General features: G+C 37.8%; 3 protein-coding genes across 3 annotated transcripts; all 3 read left to right on the top strand.

Annotated features, from left to right (window-relative positions):
* Positions 1 to 58: 58 nt before the first annotated feature.
* EAF01_008168 (uncharacterized protein) lies at positions 59 to 513 on the top strand (the record flags this gene model as incomplete). Its single annotated transcript, XM_038916424.1, has 4 exons — positions 59 to 77; positions 144 to 246; positions 295 to 431; positions 494 to 513. The coding sequence occupies 4 exons, from the start codon at positions 59 to 61 to the stop codon at positions 511 to 513; spliced, it is 279 nt and encodes a 92-aa protein (XP_038767786.1).
* Positions 514 to 1208: 695 nt separating this feature from the next.
* EAF01_008167 (uncharacterized protein) lies at positions 1209 to 2199 on the top strand (the record flags this gene model as incomplete). Its single annotated transcript, XM_038916423.1, has 3 exons — positions 1209 to 1351; positions 1406 to 1699; positions 1790 to 2199. The coding sequence occupies 3 exons, from the start codon at positions 1209 to 1211 to the stop codon at positions 2034 to 2036; spliced, it is 684 nt and encodes a 227-aa protein (XP_038767785.1). The 3' UTR covers positions 2037 to 2199.
* Positions 2200 to 6593: 4394 nt separating this feature from the next.
* Positions 6594 to 8147, top strand: EAF01_008166 (uncharacterized protein; the record flags this gene model as incomplete). Its single annotated transcript, XM_038916422.1, has 4 exons — positions 6594 to 6708; positions 6784 to 7015; positions 7084 to 7740; positions 7802 to 8147. 4 exons carry the CDS (start codon positions 6594 to 6596, stop codon positions 8145 to 8147), a joined length of 1350 nt encoding a protein of 449 aa, XP_038767784.1.
* Positions 8148 to 15077: the final 6930 nt, after the last annotated feature.

The raw sequence follows: 15077 nt of genomic DNA, 5'->3' as shown, positions 1-15077 counted from the left end.
CACAATTTTCGGAAAATCATATAGAGAAGAGAATTCTTACAACACAAAATTCGCAAATATGGGTGCTGTTCCAATGAGTGAGTCAATCCTATAATTATGTTTATCACCAATAACAGTAAACGGCAGCTAACAATTCACCAAAGTTCTTTTGATCCTAGTCACCATCTTTATACCTCCAGTTGGTGTCTTCCTAGTATCAGGATGTGGACCTGATCTTCTCATAAACATATGTCTAACACTCCTTGGGTACATCTCTCATTCTCTCCCCCCAAACTCAAAACTAACACCCAAAAGATACATACCAGGACACATCCACGCATTCTATATCGAATATGTGTACTACGAGCGACGAGAAGCCGGTAGAGAAGGAAGATTCCAAGCAGCGAGAGCTCCGGGAATTTATTCGGATAGGGTGCAAGGAGGTGGTTACGGTACGATCGTTGAACCTATGAATTAACGGGTGGGCATTGTCTGAGTTCAGCTTGTTTTGCAGTTCATGAGGCGAGACCATAAATCGATTGGGAGTTCGAGATCAGGCAGGATGTACTGATGGGGTGTTTTGGGGGGGTGTTTTGGGGGGGCCGGGATGAAGATAACATGGGGTGTATAATGATGGAGAGGATAGATGGTAGAAATTGTGCTATAAACTGGGAGAATCTGGAGAGACTTGGGGAGTTCGCGAACTACTTGGGATACCAGTTTGTCTTTTGAAAGCTATACAAAAGCTGCGTTGGGTTGGCGATACCAAATTGAAATTTCCGTTTCATTTACCCCCTCTTGATTTATTACGAGAGAATCTTAAATACCGAAAGACTTCTGCGCATGAATCTTTTTCTTGATGCATCTGCAATATCGAGTATGCAATATCGAGTACACAATACACACAATACACACAATAGATACAATACATAGTTACAATAAATACAATAAACACAATGTCTCTAATATAACAACAAGTACACCGCCACATCATGTTGCAAGCTTCAGCCACATCTTACCCCACAATCCACTAATTTAGATTGAGACGTGTTAAGCCCGAAAGTCCAGATTGCGATAATATCTCCATCTATCCATTCCATCCACATTTGAAGGATCCTCCTCGACCACTACACTACCATCAGGATCCATATAACGACGGCGCATGTAGAAAAGGACTTCGATTGCAGATATTGTACCTTTCAATTGAACGCAAAACAATTCCAACAAGCATGCATTCCTCAGTAGTGCGCATCCAAAATGTCTTTGGATTCTTCACCACAGTGGCATTTGTCGTCGCGGCTTTGATCGCATGTACAGATATTATTTCGCCGCGTACACCCAGTGCCAAAGTAGAAGTGAAAGATATCCAAGTGTAGTTCTCCTCATGTCTCTCCCTCTTTCCTGAAATCCAACTAACCCTCCCCAGCGTCAAAGGACGTCCACATTACTATTCCACGAAAAAAGAAGAATACGCACACATCCGCTTCTCCCTCAACGCAGATTTCTCCTCCCTCTTCAACTGGAACACTAAACAAGTTTTCGTCTATGTTTCTGCATCATGGCCTTCCAATTCTTCGGAACCGCATGTGCTAAACAATGAAGCGGTTATCTGGGATACGATTATTACCAATCCGAGCGCGGATCATTTGCAAAATATTGGGCCGGCTGCGATGAAGAAATTGGTTAAGAGTAGTAAGGGAAAGAGTATTGATCCTTCGAGGTAGGTTTCTATTTATCTTGATCTTTGTTGGGGCTTTTCCCTCCTGGAACATATGCGATAGAAAGATGTACTGACAATCACCATTCACAGAGGTATCCTCAAACTCAAGAATCAAAAAGCAAAATACCAAATTACACAACCGGGTGGAAAACTCGCATCAACAGAAGGAGTCGTGTTGAAGGTTCATTATAATGTGCAACCATGGGTTGGAGCACTTACCTGGACGCCACAGATAGAGTTCTTGAGATGGGAAATGGTCAAGGGGGGTATGAGTAAGGTTTTTGGATTACCCGCTTTGAAGGAGAAGAAGAAGGCTGCAGAACAGGGGACCAGGTAGAGGGGTGTCGGGTGTGATTTAGAGGGCAGTGCGGTTAATGAGATAATCGCTACGGAACTATTTTTTCGAGGATGATATTTATGTATGGTTATAGATTTGGAAGGAGAATGCGAATGCAAAATATACCATGTTGGGTTTCGGCAATGAATCATCATTTTCTAAATAACACTGTGCTAAATCTATCTCGTATCCGTTTGCATCGAGGACTCTATCCTCATCATTGCTCCATTCTCAAGCGAGAAACCCATACTCCACCTTGTCAAAAACCTATAGATGCATGCCACCATGGAGTAGTGGTATAGATCCACATCAATTATCAATCCCCCTTTCTTCTTCTCTACTATCGCTTATAAAGGCTTGAAGAAAGCCGCATAAACAGTTAGATTATGCTCTGATCGAAAAAAGAATGTACGACTTATGGAAGGGAGTTTGAGGTTCGTGCATGCAAATGAAGCTGTGTGATGCAAAGTCGGAACTTCAGGAGGGGGTGAGAGGGTGGTAGTAATGGGAATGTGATGGCGATTTTGACGATTTAAGGTGATGATTCATCGCGAGAATGGTGACAATGATAAAGACAGTGACGATAATCGAAAAGTGGTGGTGAGAAAGAATGGTCAATGATGACTGACACTCTTGATGTGTATCTAATGACAATCCCAATCACACTCCTCGATTCATCTAATAATCAAACTCCTTTTCTCCACCCTCCCCTCTCTGATACTAATCCATATCCTGATCCTGATTCTGAATCCTGGTGCAAAAATCATGAATAGATAATGTGTGATTCCTCATCTTCATTTTACTTCTCTTCGACGCTGAAGCAGAACAAGAGAGAGTGCTCAACAATGAGGAGATCAGTCTCGAGTGTTCATTTATCTATAAGGATGATAGTATATCTGCTCGAGATGAGAATCGAGAGTAGAGGCAGGCTTGAAGGTTGTAGTTGATTTATTGATCACTTCTGTACTCATTTTCAAAATCACAGAGATTCGAAGTGAGGAATCATCTGAATGATATATCCTGTAACTTACACCATGCGAGTATAAAGCTTCTGGTCTTTCATGATCATCGAGTCAAAGCTTTCTACAGTTTCCGCTACGTAAATCAGTGGTTCCGGGTTGCGGATAGTTGTTTGAGGTATCAGATGGGTTTGTAAAGTATGCTGGGTTTATTTTGAAAGTTTTTGGGAGTTTAGGAGGGGATTTAGCTAGGTTTAGGGATGTGGTGGGTGATGGTTATAGTGTTTTGTGGGTGATGGTGATAAGATAGGATGGATTGGATTGGAATGGAATGGAGTGAGGAAAAAGGGGATGATGACTATTGTGGGAAGATGGTGATAATAAGATACCATGTAACGGTGAAGGTCTATTATTAACAACATCCCCGGATTCTATTTTCGCAATACATCCTGTGGTTTTTTGGATGATTACCTCTCAGATGTTGCTATACCGAGTCAGAGGAGGGGAATGTAATGCGCTGAGAGATTGTGGAGAGAAGGAATGAAGAGGGAAGAGCGTTCTTTATATATTTCAATGAGCCGAGGAAATGTAGGGGTGCAAAGCTGTGGTGTGGTGTTCATGAAAGAAGCTCTATTAATTTATGCTTCTGGTGAATGAAATGCTCTACATGGTCGTGGGGCGTTAATATGGCAGAGTAGATGAATTATCTTCGGAGGAGAGAACAGTGAGCGAGGAGACGAAGGTATTCACTACTTTTGCTAGGGGTGACGAGGATTCAGTACTGGATGTGACTATAAAATGTTTTGAAGTCTGAGGAAGTTCAAGGTTTATATTTGTTGGTCAAACTTCTGGAGTGTCAATCGGCAAGGAAGTTATCATTCTGTGGTTGATAACATTTCTAGGGCTAGATATAATCTGTGTTTCTTAATCTTTCAATTGAATGTAAGAACGGGTATTGAAAGATTATATACCGGTTATCAGTGGTGGCGAGATACTTGAATGGTGAAAATTCAAATTATAGTCTATAGATGACAATAGCAAGGTTTAATATTCAACAACAGTTAAAAATGATAGATGATCACTCAATATACACATCCCATTACTCATCAGTTTGATATCAATCAAGTTCTGAGTATACTGTTCAATCCTATCTTTGTATTTCTTGGATCCACAGTGACCTTAGTATACTCAATTGGAGTTCTAGAGATTGGGAATGTGTAGAGGTGAAGGGAGGGAAGGGGGACGAGTATTTATACACATCTTTCACTCTTCCTTTTGAAAGAAGGAGCAACACGTAGAAAATTCAATTAAAATATCTAAAGAACAATAACAGTGAATCGTAGAATGGTAAAGTACTTATCATTTCTATATATCATTCTACGATCCATACTCAAATCCTAGATATGAAGGCACCACTCTTGATACATACTTTAAGATTCGTATGTTGAAAATTGAGATATCACAAATGAGAATTTTTCTAAGTAATGCTATTCTTTGAAGTGAGTGGATGAAATATATGGATTGTTAGTTAAGTCTTTGGTGTAACTTGTAAGATTGCTTATGGAGAATGAAATTTGTTAAATAGTAGTAAAATTATCTCTTTAAATCACTTGACGATGACGACAGTTATCTATTCTTATAACACTAAAAGAAGAGTATCACTAAAAGCTATACTCTAACACTTTTGTGTTCTGATCGGATTCGTATCGAGATTGTTCCTTTATCCAATGTCGTTGCTCCAACAGCTCAACGAGAGAAAGCAACTCTTTCCGCCTAAAGTTGGTGGGAAACTTTGTTAATAGAGGTTGAGAGAAGAGAAGAAGATGGATTTAAGAGATGGCTGTTTATACAGCTCCGTTTTGAAGAAAGGGATTTTCTGAGGGTTAGGATCGATAGGTGAGGTGCCGTGTCTTGAGATGCTACGAGTGAATTAGTAACGGCATGGTGGTGTAAGTTTTGAAAAGCGTATAAACATGTGAAAAGACAACAAACATAATGTTGCGTTTTGGATGCGGCCCCGGTAGATATTACAGAGTATAGGGTAGCCCATATTCATAATCTCTTGGATGTTCGATCTCCTAGTGAAGTATTTAAGGCTCGACTCTTCAATTCAATGGATATGTATGAGTGAATCTTTATCTGCAGATTGAGTGGTATGATTACATTGCTATTACTTCTATAAATTTCCGACCATTTTGACAAAACATCGAACGGTTGGTTAAGCGAGTAGCGAGGTTCCAGTGACAATGACTTGTTAAGTTTGGCCAGTTGACAGATTTTATTTACTGCCGATTCTTCTTGGGTCGTCTTTCCTGAGACCTACAGAGACATTCGAAATTCACTCTTTGCGCAGCGCTTCATAGTATCTCTCTGCTGAATCTACATGATATGTATTCTGACATAGATGCTATATCAGATGATTGTGTAAGGATATGGTATATGCGAGAAGACTCCGTGTTTGAGGCGGGGTCGATATATTTATTCCTCTCCCTTTAAAAGTAAGGAGAAGTATCTTACAGCGGAGATTTGGAGTAGGATTCAGACTTCACATCCAATTCCAATACATCAAAAACAAGCAAAAGAAGAAACCCATTTTTTCAATATTCGCGTGATAGCCATCTATCCATTTCAATATCCAAAAGGTATATTTGAGATGGGATGAGATGGAATGAGATGGGATAAAAATCAAGATACGGAGTAAACGCGCGGCTTCTAACGCGATATCCAATGGAACTAGAATAACTTTGTGGGAAATCTCACGTCATTAGCGAATCTTAATATTGATTAGGGGGAGATCTCTAAAATGGTGGAAAAGCCGTCGTAAGCTAAACGAGTAAAGATGTGTTCTTTTTGATTGATTGACGTCGGATTAGGGGAGACTAAACCACTGGAGTGATTCAGCGCGTCATGATGAGCTTAATCAATGATTGTAGATTGACTCACGAACTGTGAATGATCGTATAGATGATGATTTACTGATAATATCGCACGATACAGTTTCCAAGGGAGGTTGGACTCACACTGACTCTGTGAGTTATACACTAGGTACATGATTAATGGCGCACGTGGTTAAAAGGATACGGCTTCAGTAGATACAAAAGAGTTGAAAACCCTGAGGATAATGAGTTGTCAATCTGAATTAAGTTTAGTGCGTATTCTTCTATGAGCTATGTACAACGAGGTTGATCGCATCAACTGTTCTTGTTGTTGGTTTGAGAAGGATACGGGAGACGTAGCACTCACTTATTCGTAGGTCCTAAATGTCTATATTGTATTTTGTCTGGGGAGCTAGCTATATACAGGAAGTTGTAGGCCTTACATAAGTGCCACAGAAAGAGCTAGTCTCTTTCACTTTCGCTTAGGCCTTGCAACAGTAGCTAGGTGAATTGAAGCTAGCTATTCACTATGATCGGGACGATCAACGTTCATACACTTATTGCCTAATACAGCTAATGCTCTTAGCGTGCTTTTAAGCTTTTTCGAAGGGTACAAAGTCTTGACCCTCCCCTTTCCGTTATCTTCAAACAATATTCAAGGAACAAACACAAACTTCACAACAAATCTTCCTATTCATTAACATATAGGATAGTCTCCCAACATGTCTTTTTCTTTGGTAGAAAGACTCACACCCGAGGAGTTTCAGATTCTGGAGCAGGAGGAAATCATTGGCGCTTCCATTGACGGGAAGAGAAAAGTTTCCGTGGGACGGTTGAGTATGTTTTCTTGCCGACGTCGTTCATTGATATCTTTCAGCTCGAATATACCAGCTGCTGACATAATGATTTTAGATCAAGAGAACGGCGATGGAAGTGCTCCATCTTCTTTGAGTTCTGGATCCATAGCTTCAATCCGAGTCCTTCACAAAACTGTAGGAAGCCTTGAAAGTTTCGAACTTCCGGAGAGCCTCGAGTGTGTAGCACTTGTCGAGTATCTTGGATACACGAGAACAAAAGCTGCGGAGATCTTCGCAAGATGGATTATTCGACCAGACCAACACTCTAATCCATATTCCCTCCAGGAGTAAGTAGTAACATTGCCCGTCACTCACGCTACTAGCAGCCATTTATCCTGTCTATCCGAAAATGTAGAAAATTACTGACCTTTATTCTTTCTACTTACGCCCTTGTCGAGCTGTGCAATCTCGAAAGAGCGCCTCTCAGAGATCTCCTTGATCGACCAACCGAGGCAATGAGACGTATTGGTATTTCAGAAGAAATGGTAGACTGTATGATGGCTCCAGAGCATAAAGCTATATTCGAGACCGAGACACTTACTGTTTGGTTGAACATTGCCACGCGCTCTAGATATGGAACTGTCATACGATATCTCGATATCTTGAAGGCTCAAGCCATCCGAACCATCCATACGAAGAAGGGCAATATGAGAGAAAATATTGACGGCATTTTCCAGCCTGGTAATTCCACTTCTGACACAGATGGTACTTCAGCCACGATTTCTGTCACCATGAGCTTGGAGTCCAAGTTCGCAGGGCAAATGTTCCCGCGCGAGTGTGTAACAATTGTGCAAACTCCTCCACAAAATCGTCCGGGATTTGTCACTCTTTACAAAGGAATGGGCACAGGATACGGCTATCAGAAGCCAATGACGCTCATCAAGGAAAATGGAAATCTCGACATGCAACTCATAGCAACGTACACTGGGGGAGATTTCAACGGGCAGGATTTAGCATGGTATTGGACGCGAGAGAAAGAGACTGCGGAGCAGTACCGCGAATGGGCGGCAAAGTACGATGTCCACGGCGAAACATGGATCATGCAAATACAAGTCCCGGAAACATTCTTGCAGAGCGTCAAGATTGAGAGATTGTGGTATGGATATGACTGGAAGCAGTATCTTTGGTACTGCAAAAAAAATGACTCGCAATTCCGACTTGCCGGATAACTTGCGCAAGTATGCCACCGCCGATGTCATGGAGGGACACATCTGCAAGCGCCATCCTTCGATTGTTCCCAAGATTTTGGAACAAGATATTCAGCATAAACTCATGGAGGATGATTGCTTGGTTTTTTGCAATGGAACGAAATCGACACAGACGGTGTTCATGAACTGGGAGGTAGTCGATAGGCTTGAGCCTCTCATTAGAGCAAATATGTACATAGAAGTTCATCTCGCTTCGGTCAAACGAAAATAGATGAAGGGGCACAGTATAAGATAGCAGGTTGAAGCATGGGATTTTATACATAGTTAACATAATGTTTTACTTTTCTACAAATCGATAGTGACATGTTATTTGAGATAAACATAGGAGCCTGTTTAGCTCGACCCTTATATAAAAAGTATACTATTAAAATAAAGGTATATATTTTTGATTCTTGTATTTATAAATTATTGTCTATATTTTTGAATTAATTCTATTTGAATTATTGTTAATTTTTCTCAAAAATGTATATTTTGGCTTATACAAAAAGATACATTATTAAAAATTCAAAAATTCTATTATAAAATAATTCGATATATTTTAAAGTGAAAATCTTTCTATAATGTGATTTATTATTGAGTGGACTATATCATCGAGTGGATCACTTTCACCTCAATAAACACAATCAACTTTAATATGCAATTTATTAATTATTTATTATATAATTTAATAATAAAAAAATATGCTTACTTTTAACTATTAAAACTATCGAAAACAATAAAAAACTGAGTTTTCGAAAGGCTTCCCAATTATATAATATCCCTCGTACAACTTTTATTCATAAAATAAATAATTTGACTTTACATATTGAAATTTAAATAAATTAATATAAACTTATAGAATTAAAAAAGAAGGTTATTATTTAATATATTCTTGATATGGATTCAAGAGGTTTTCTATTTAAATTTAAGAGAGTAGAAAATATAACAAATTATATTCTTAAATTGAGGGGTATAAAGTATATTAGAAAACTTTGAATACATCAATTTATAAAATATCGAATTGAATTAAAGATATGTTTTAATTATATTTATAAGTTTCAAAGAGTCTTTTATAAAAATCCTAAACTTATTGAAAAATAATTTCAATTAATTATAAATATATAAGCGAAATATAGCATTTTGAATAGTAATTTCTACAATTTTAATAAAACAGGCTTTATAATAAATATAATATACCCCGGAATAATTATAATTAATATTAAAAGACACAGCAGAAATAAATCAATACAACCAGGCAATTAAGATTGGGCTACAGTAATAATTTGCGGGAATGGGGAGGGTGAAACTATTCCCTTATTTCTAGTGGTTCAGGGACAGATTCATTTTTCTAATTAGTACACCGAAACCAATCTTCCTGCAAAATAAGCTATTAAATCTATATCTAATGGATAAATAAATAATAAGATAGATTTAGAATAATTGAAACATTTTGATAAACATATTAAGAATCAAAGAAAGGGTAAATATCGAATGTTGATGCTAGATAGGCATAAAAGTCATGAATCAATAGCTTTTCAAGTATATTGTAAAGAGAATAATATTAACGTGGTTTATCATCATGCGGCCCATATCATCATGCGGCCCACTTTCACCTCAATTTGTATTTTTAAATCCATATTACTCAACAACAATTGATTCAATTGATTAAAACTATTAAGAATCTAATAATCTAGGATCTATTATATCGTTTTGACAAGTTCTTGAATTATGACCTGGTTTTCCACACTTACTACAGCATCTATTAGAAGATACTTCCCCATTAGGATTCCTCCCTTTTTGACGCTCGTCGCGTTGAATCTGAACATCAACCTCTTGCTGAGATAATATATCAAGAGCCTCTTGTCCAGTAAGTACTCCTCCTTGACGCAATTGGGTTTTTTTCGCACGTCGACGCTTGCTTAATGCCTCATTTGCTGCCCGAAGTGTACGGATCTCTGCACTTAAAAGTGTATTCTCATGAGCTAATCTCTCTGTGCCTTTAGCTAGAGCTAGTACAGTCTCAAATATAGGTGTAGGAGAGCTTGATTGATGACGATTGATTCAAGATTTAACTAATGTTTATTGAGAAAGAGCTTCTGTAGGATTGTGAGGAGTTTGAGAGGTCCAGAGGTCTAAATTGACAAAAGGAGGAGGACTAGGTGTATGTATTCGAATATCTAATTTTGAGAGTACTATTTCAGGATCAAAGGGGACTAATCCTGTTCCTCGGAATCCAGATTTCATATTCTGATTCGTGATCGATCGTTGATATGCAGCTTTGAAAGCTATAAAGAATTCGACCTTTGAGATATGATTGATATGTGCCCTTATAAACCCCTCAATTTGAGTACCATATTCTTGTTTTAACCTATTAAAACATCCGACATCAAGTGGTTGAGTTAAATGACTTGAATGCGGTGGTAGGCATACGCATATAATATCATTCTCCTTGCAATATGATTGAAAAGGTATGGATTCGTGGCTTTCGTGTCCGTCTAGCACCAACATTCGGTATTTGCCTACTCTGCAATCCTTTGTATGTTTATCGAAGTGTTTTAACCATTCCAATCCTGTCTCATTGTTCGTCCACCCATTGCTAGTAGGTTTAATAGCCCAATCTGCAGGAAGATCGGTTTCCGTATACCAATTGGAAAGATGCACCTGTCCTTGAACCACCAGGAATGGAGGTATGATTTCCCCTACACTACTACCGCATATGATCGCTGTCGCCCATTCCCTATTGCCTGGTTGTACTGCTTTACTCCTACCACTCCTCCCAGCACTAGTAACTACCATACCAGCATTTATAACTCCCATCATAAAGCCTGTTTCGTCGAAATTCCACATATCGCAATCTTGTATACCAAATTTCGCTCGCATATTCGATATAAGACGAAACCACTTTCGAATAAACTCAGGATCCTCGCACAAAGCTCTTTGAAAGTCATAAACACGACTAAAACGCGTCTTTAATTCTTTGTGACGCTTTACGAATCGATGCGCCCAGAGCTTTCCAACCGCTTTTCCACCTCTCGATTCAAGAATATGATTCGCCATATCTTCCACCCCTTTAAGTTTAGGTGGAAAACCTCTCGAATCCATATCAAGAATATATTGAATAATGATCTCTTCTTCTAATTCTGTAAGTTTATGGGTTTTATGTCGATATTCTGTACGAGGGGTAAAACCGTCTATTCTACGCCGTAGTGTTGTACGTGGTATATTATACATCGTAGCAACCTTTCTAACACTTAGTTTTTTGTCTTTATGAATAGCATCGATAGCTAGGAGTATACGGGCTTCTTCATTATTCGAATGCATCGTGGGTTGTTGATAAAACGCGTGTTGAAATAAAAGGGTGCAAATTGAGGTGAAAGTGGGCCGCATGATGATATGGGCCGCATGATGATAAACCACGTTATATATTTAAGTTTATTATTATATTCAAATTATTTAATTCAGTTACTTAATATTAACTATTTTAATAATCTAAAACATTCATATAGTAATCAAATTGATGGATTTATTAAGGCATATATTAATTATATTTCGAAGATTAAATTCTTTATAGCTTTTAAAGTTGTATATGAAGAATCAATCATTTTTCAGAATATGAAATCAAAATTTCGAGGAATAGGTTTAATACCTTTCGATTTTAAAGCTATGCTTTCAAAACTGGATATTCGAATTCGCATACCTACTCCCCCCTCTTTCGGTTAAGATTTATAAATCTCTCAAACCTCTTATAATCCATCTGAAGCTTTTTTATAATCAATTTTAGTAAAATCTTGAATAACTTATTATCAATCAAGCTTCCTTACATTTATATTCGAAATTATATTAGCTTTAGCTAAGAGTACAAAGAAATTAGCTTATAAAAATATACTTTTGAATGTAGAAATTTGTACACTTTGAGTAGTGAATAAGGTATTAAATAAATGTTGATGTGCGAAAAAAACTTAATTATATTAAGGAAGAGTATTTATTAGATAAGAGGCTTTTGATATATTATTTCAATAAGAAATTAATATTTAGATTCAATGTGATGAGTATTAAAAAGAAAGGAATTCTAATAGGGAAGTATTTTTTAATCAATACTATAATAAATAACGTAACGTATGGGGAACTCGGACATATGGGGAACTCGGACACTTTTAGCCCATCACCAACTTGAAACCGCAATAACTTTTATTATGCATACCCAATCACCTTCTACATCTGCTCAAATTGAAGAGAAGCTTCAAAAGGCTATAATTTCACTTCAATTGAAAGAATTTAAATCAATTAGAAAGGCTGCAGAGCATTTTGAAGTCCCTAAGTCTACCCTAGCTGATAGGCTGGCTGGGAAGAAAACACGTTCCCAAACCCACGAAATGGCTCAAATTCTTTCAAACGCAGAAGAAAATACTCTTGTACGATGGATTTCACGACTTACCATCACTGGATTCCCTGCTACACCTATGTTGGTGAAGGAAATGGCCGACGAAATTCGTCTTCGACGCGTTCGGGTCGCGTCATCTCGAAATCCTACCTCGACAGAAATTCCACCTATAGGCCACGAATGGATCTATAGATTCCAAAAACGACATCCAGAACTTAAAACATGCTATTCACGTCAATTAGAGTCTAATCGGGCTAAAGAAGCAACTCCGGAGAATATTCAGGCTTGGTTTGACGCGTTTCGCACGCGTCTCATTGAGCGAAAGTATGAATTAGATGATATGTATAATATGGATGAAACCGGATTTGGAGTTGGAAGTACTCAAAGTACGCGCATTATAGTCGATTCTACTCAGAAATCGAATTGGAAAGTTACAGCTGGCAAGCAAGAATGGATAACTGCATTTGAATGTGTCAATGCAGCTGGAAATGCTCTATCACCTATGGTCATTTTCAAGGCTCAGAATACGAATTCTGCATGGATTCCAAAGGACACACCTCAAAGCTGGCAGTTCTCTACTAGTACAAATGGATGGACCTCAAATAGCCATGGATTAGAATGGTTAAAAAGGGTTTTCGAACCAGAATCCAAGAAAGTGTCAGGTGACCGACCTCGACTTTTGATCATGGATGGCCATTCAAGCCATATTACAGGTAGCTTTATTGCTTTCTGTATAGATAATGATATTGATTTACTTATATTACCTCCTCATTGCTCTCACTTGCTTCAGCCACTTGATATTGCGGTGTATGGGCCAATGAAACGATATCATGCTTTAGAGGTCGATCGATATTCTCGAGCTGGTGTAAAGCGAATCCAAAGAGCTGAATGGGTAGAACTCTTTCAAAATATTAGAAAAAAAGCATTGAATTCTTCTAATATTAAAGCTGGCTGGAGAGGAGCTGGTTTAGTACCTTTTGCCCCACGAAAAGTACTCGATTCATTACCATTTAACTCCTCCCAGCAACCTTCTACTCCACAAATGAGAACCCCCAATTAAGACCTAGACTTGTCTATACTCAGGAGTTCTCCTCCAGATGGAACAGAACTAAGGCAAGCAAATCAGATCTTTAATACAGCTCTAGCAAGCAGTGGTTCTCCTGCATCGCCAACTCGTCGATATGCCAAGAGAATGACTAGGCTTGTAGAATCTCAAAATGCTGAGATAGCCCTACTTCGGAAACAGCTCTCTGATGCTCAGGAGGTAATTGAGACTCGAAAGAAAAGAACTAAAGGCAAAAGAGTCAAATTACAAGGTCAATTTGTCTTTAGTACTAAGGAAGTATTGAAAATGGTACGTGAGGCGGAGGAAAAACCGAAGGAGAAAAAGCCACGAGGACGGCCACGCAAACGCCCAATTGAAGAATCAGAAGAAGAGATTGAAGAAGAAGAGCTAGAGAATAGTTCAAGTGATTCGGAATTGGAATTGGAGGATTGTGTGGCTCGTAGAACAAGATCGCGTGTAGAATAATTGAAAAAGTGTCCGAGTTCCCCATATGTCCGAGTTCCCCATACGTTACGTTATCTATATCTGGATTTACTTTTATATTACTGAATTCGAGATATAATTTTAAAAAGAAGAAAAGAGGTGATGACGATAATATAGAAGGATAAAAAAATTCTAAAATTATTCAGGTTTTATTTATCTTTTTAAATAAGCTAACAACAAAACTAATCGAATATATTATAATTATTATTTCAAATATTTACCGATTTAAAAAGAAGATAAATAATGAAATTGCTTTGAAAATCTTAATTCTTTTAGTAAATATATCAGTAAAAGTTAAAACCGTCCTGCCAATAATTAAAATTCTTGGGATCAAGATATCTAATATATATAAAGAAGTAATGACAAATAAAAAGCATATAAAAGAATAATAAGCTGTAATTCAAAAATAAGTAGACTCATTAATTAAGAATAGTATTTAAGAAAAGTTTATTTTATTATAAAGAAATAATTTAGTTTCAATAAAATGAATATTTCTTGTTAAAATAAAAGATAATAAAATAGAGCAATTCAAAATCAGATTGGTGATTAAAAAATTCAGCTAAATTTTAAATAAAAATTACAACAAAATCTTTATTCTTATAGTTCGACTCAATACTCTTCGCCTTTTCCTTATAATTATTATAAAAGAGGACCTTAAATACTCTCATTTTAATATTAAAAACTGTTACGGGAGCTGCCTCTAGGGTCACGTGGAAGTGGCTAGAGATCTCTCGAGGTGGTTTAGACTAGACTTCAAGTAGGAATTCAATAAGGTTGTAACTGGTTGCAATTCTCGTAACTATAGTATGAAACTAATGATTGATCTTGAGCACGAAGCTCTACATTATAATGAAACTCATTCCCTTATATAGATCTTCGTACCTCATGAATCGACAAGTCGATTACCGTAAAGCCGATTTCGACAAGTCGGTTTCCTGATCACGTGATGTCCATCCCGTGATCTATAATGATGCTACCGCTTATCTAACCTGTGCTCTCTAGCCGATTGTCCCTACAGCGCTGTTTCCGTAGGTCCCAACACCAAGGCCTTAGGTTTATCTTATAATCCATGTTGCGGTGCGGGTACCTCCGTAACACTATCCCCTTCCTAGACTAGCGCTTGTCCCAAGCGTCTATATAGCGGGATTCCCCACGTTGATATATTATTTCAAAGAGTGTTTGTTTTATTCTTACAGTATGCCACCAGTACCATCAACCTCTGTACACTCCGC

The sequence above is a fragment of the Botrytis porri genome (genome assembly GCF_014898465.1).
Source record: "Botrytis porri strain MUCL 3234 chromosome Unknown BPOR_011, whole genome shotgun sequence".
Classification (NCBI taxonomy): domain Eukaryota; kingdom Fungi; phylum Ascomycota; class Leotiomycetes; order Helotiales; family Sclerotiniaceae; genus Botrytis; species Botrytis porri.
The sequence above is the reverse complement of the archived record's forward strand: the minus strand, read 5'-3'. Positions and strand labels throughout refer to the sequence as shown.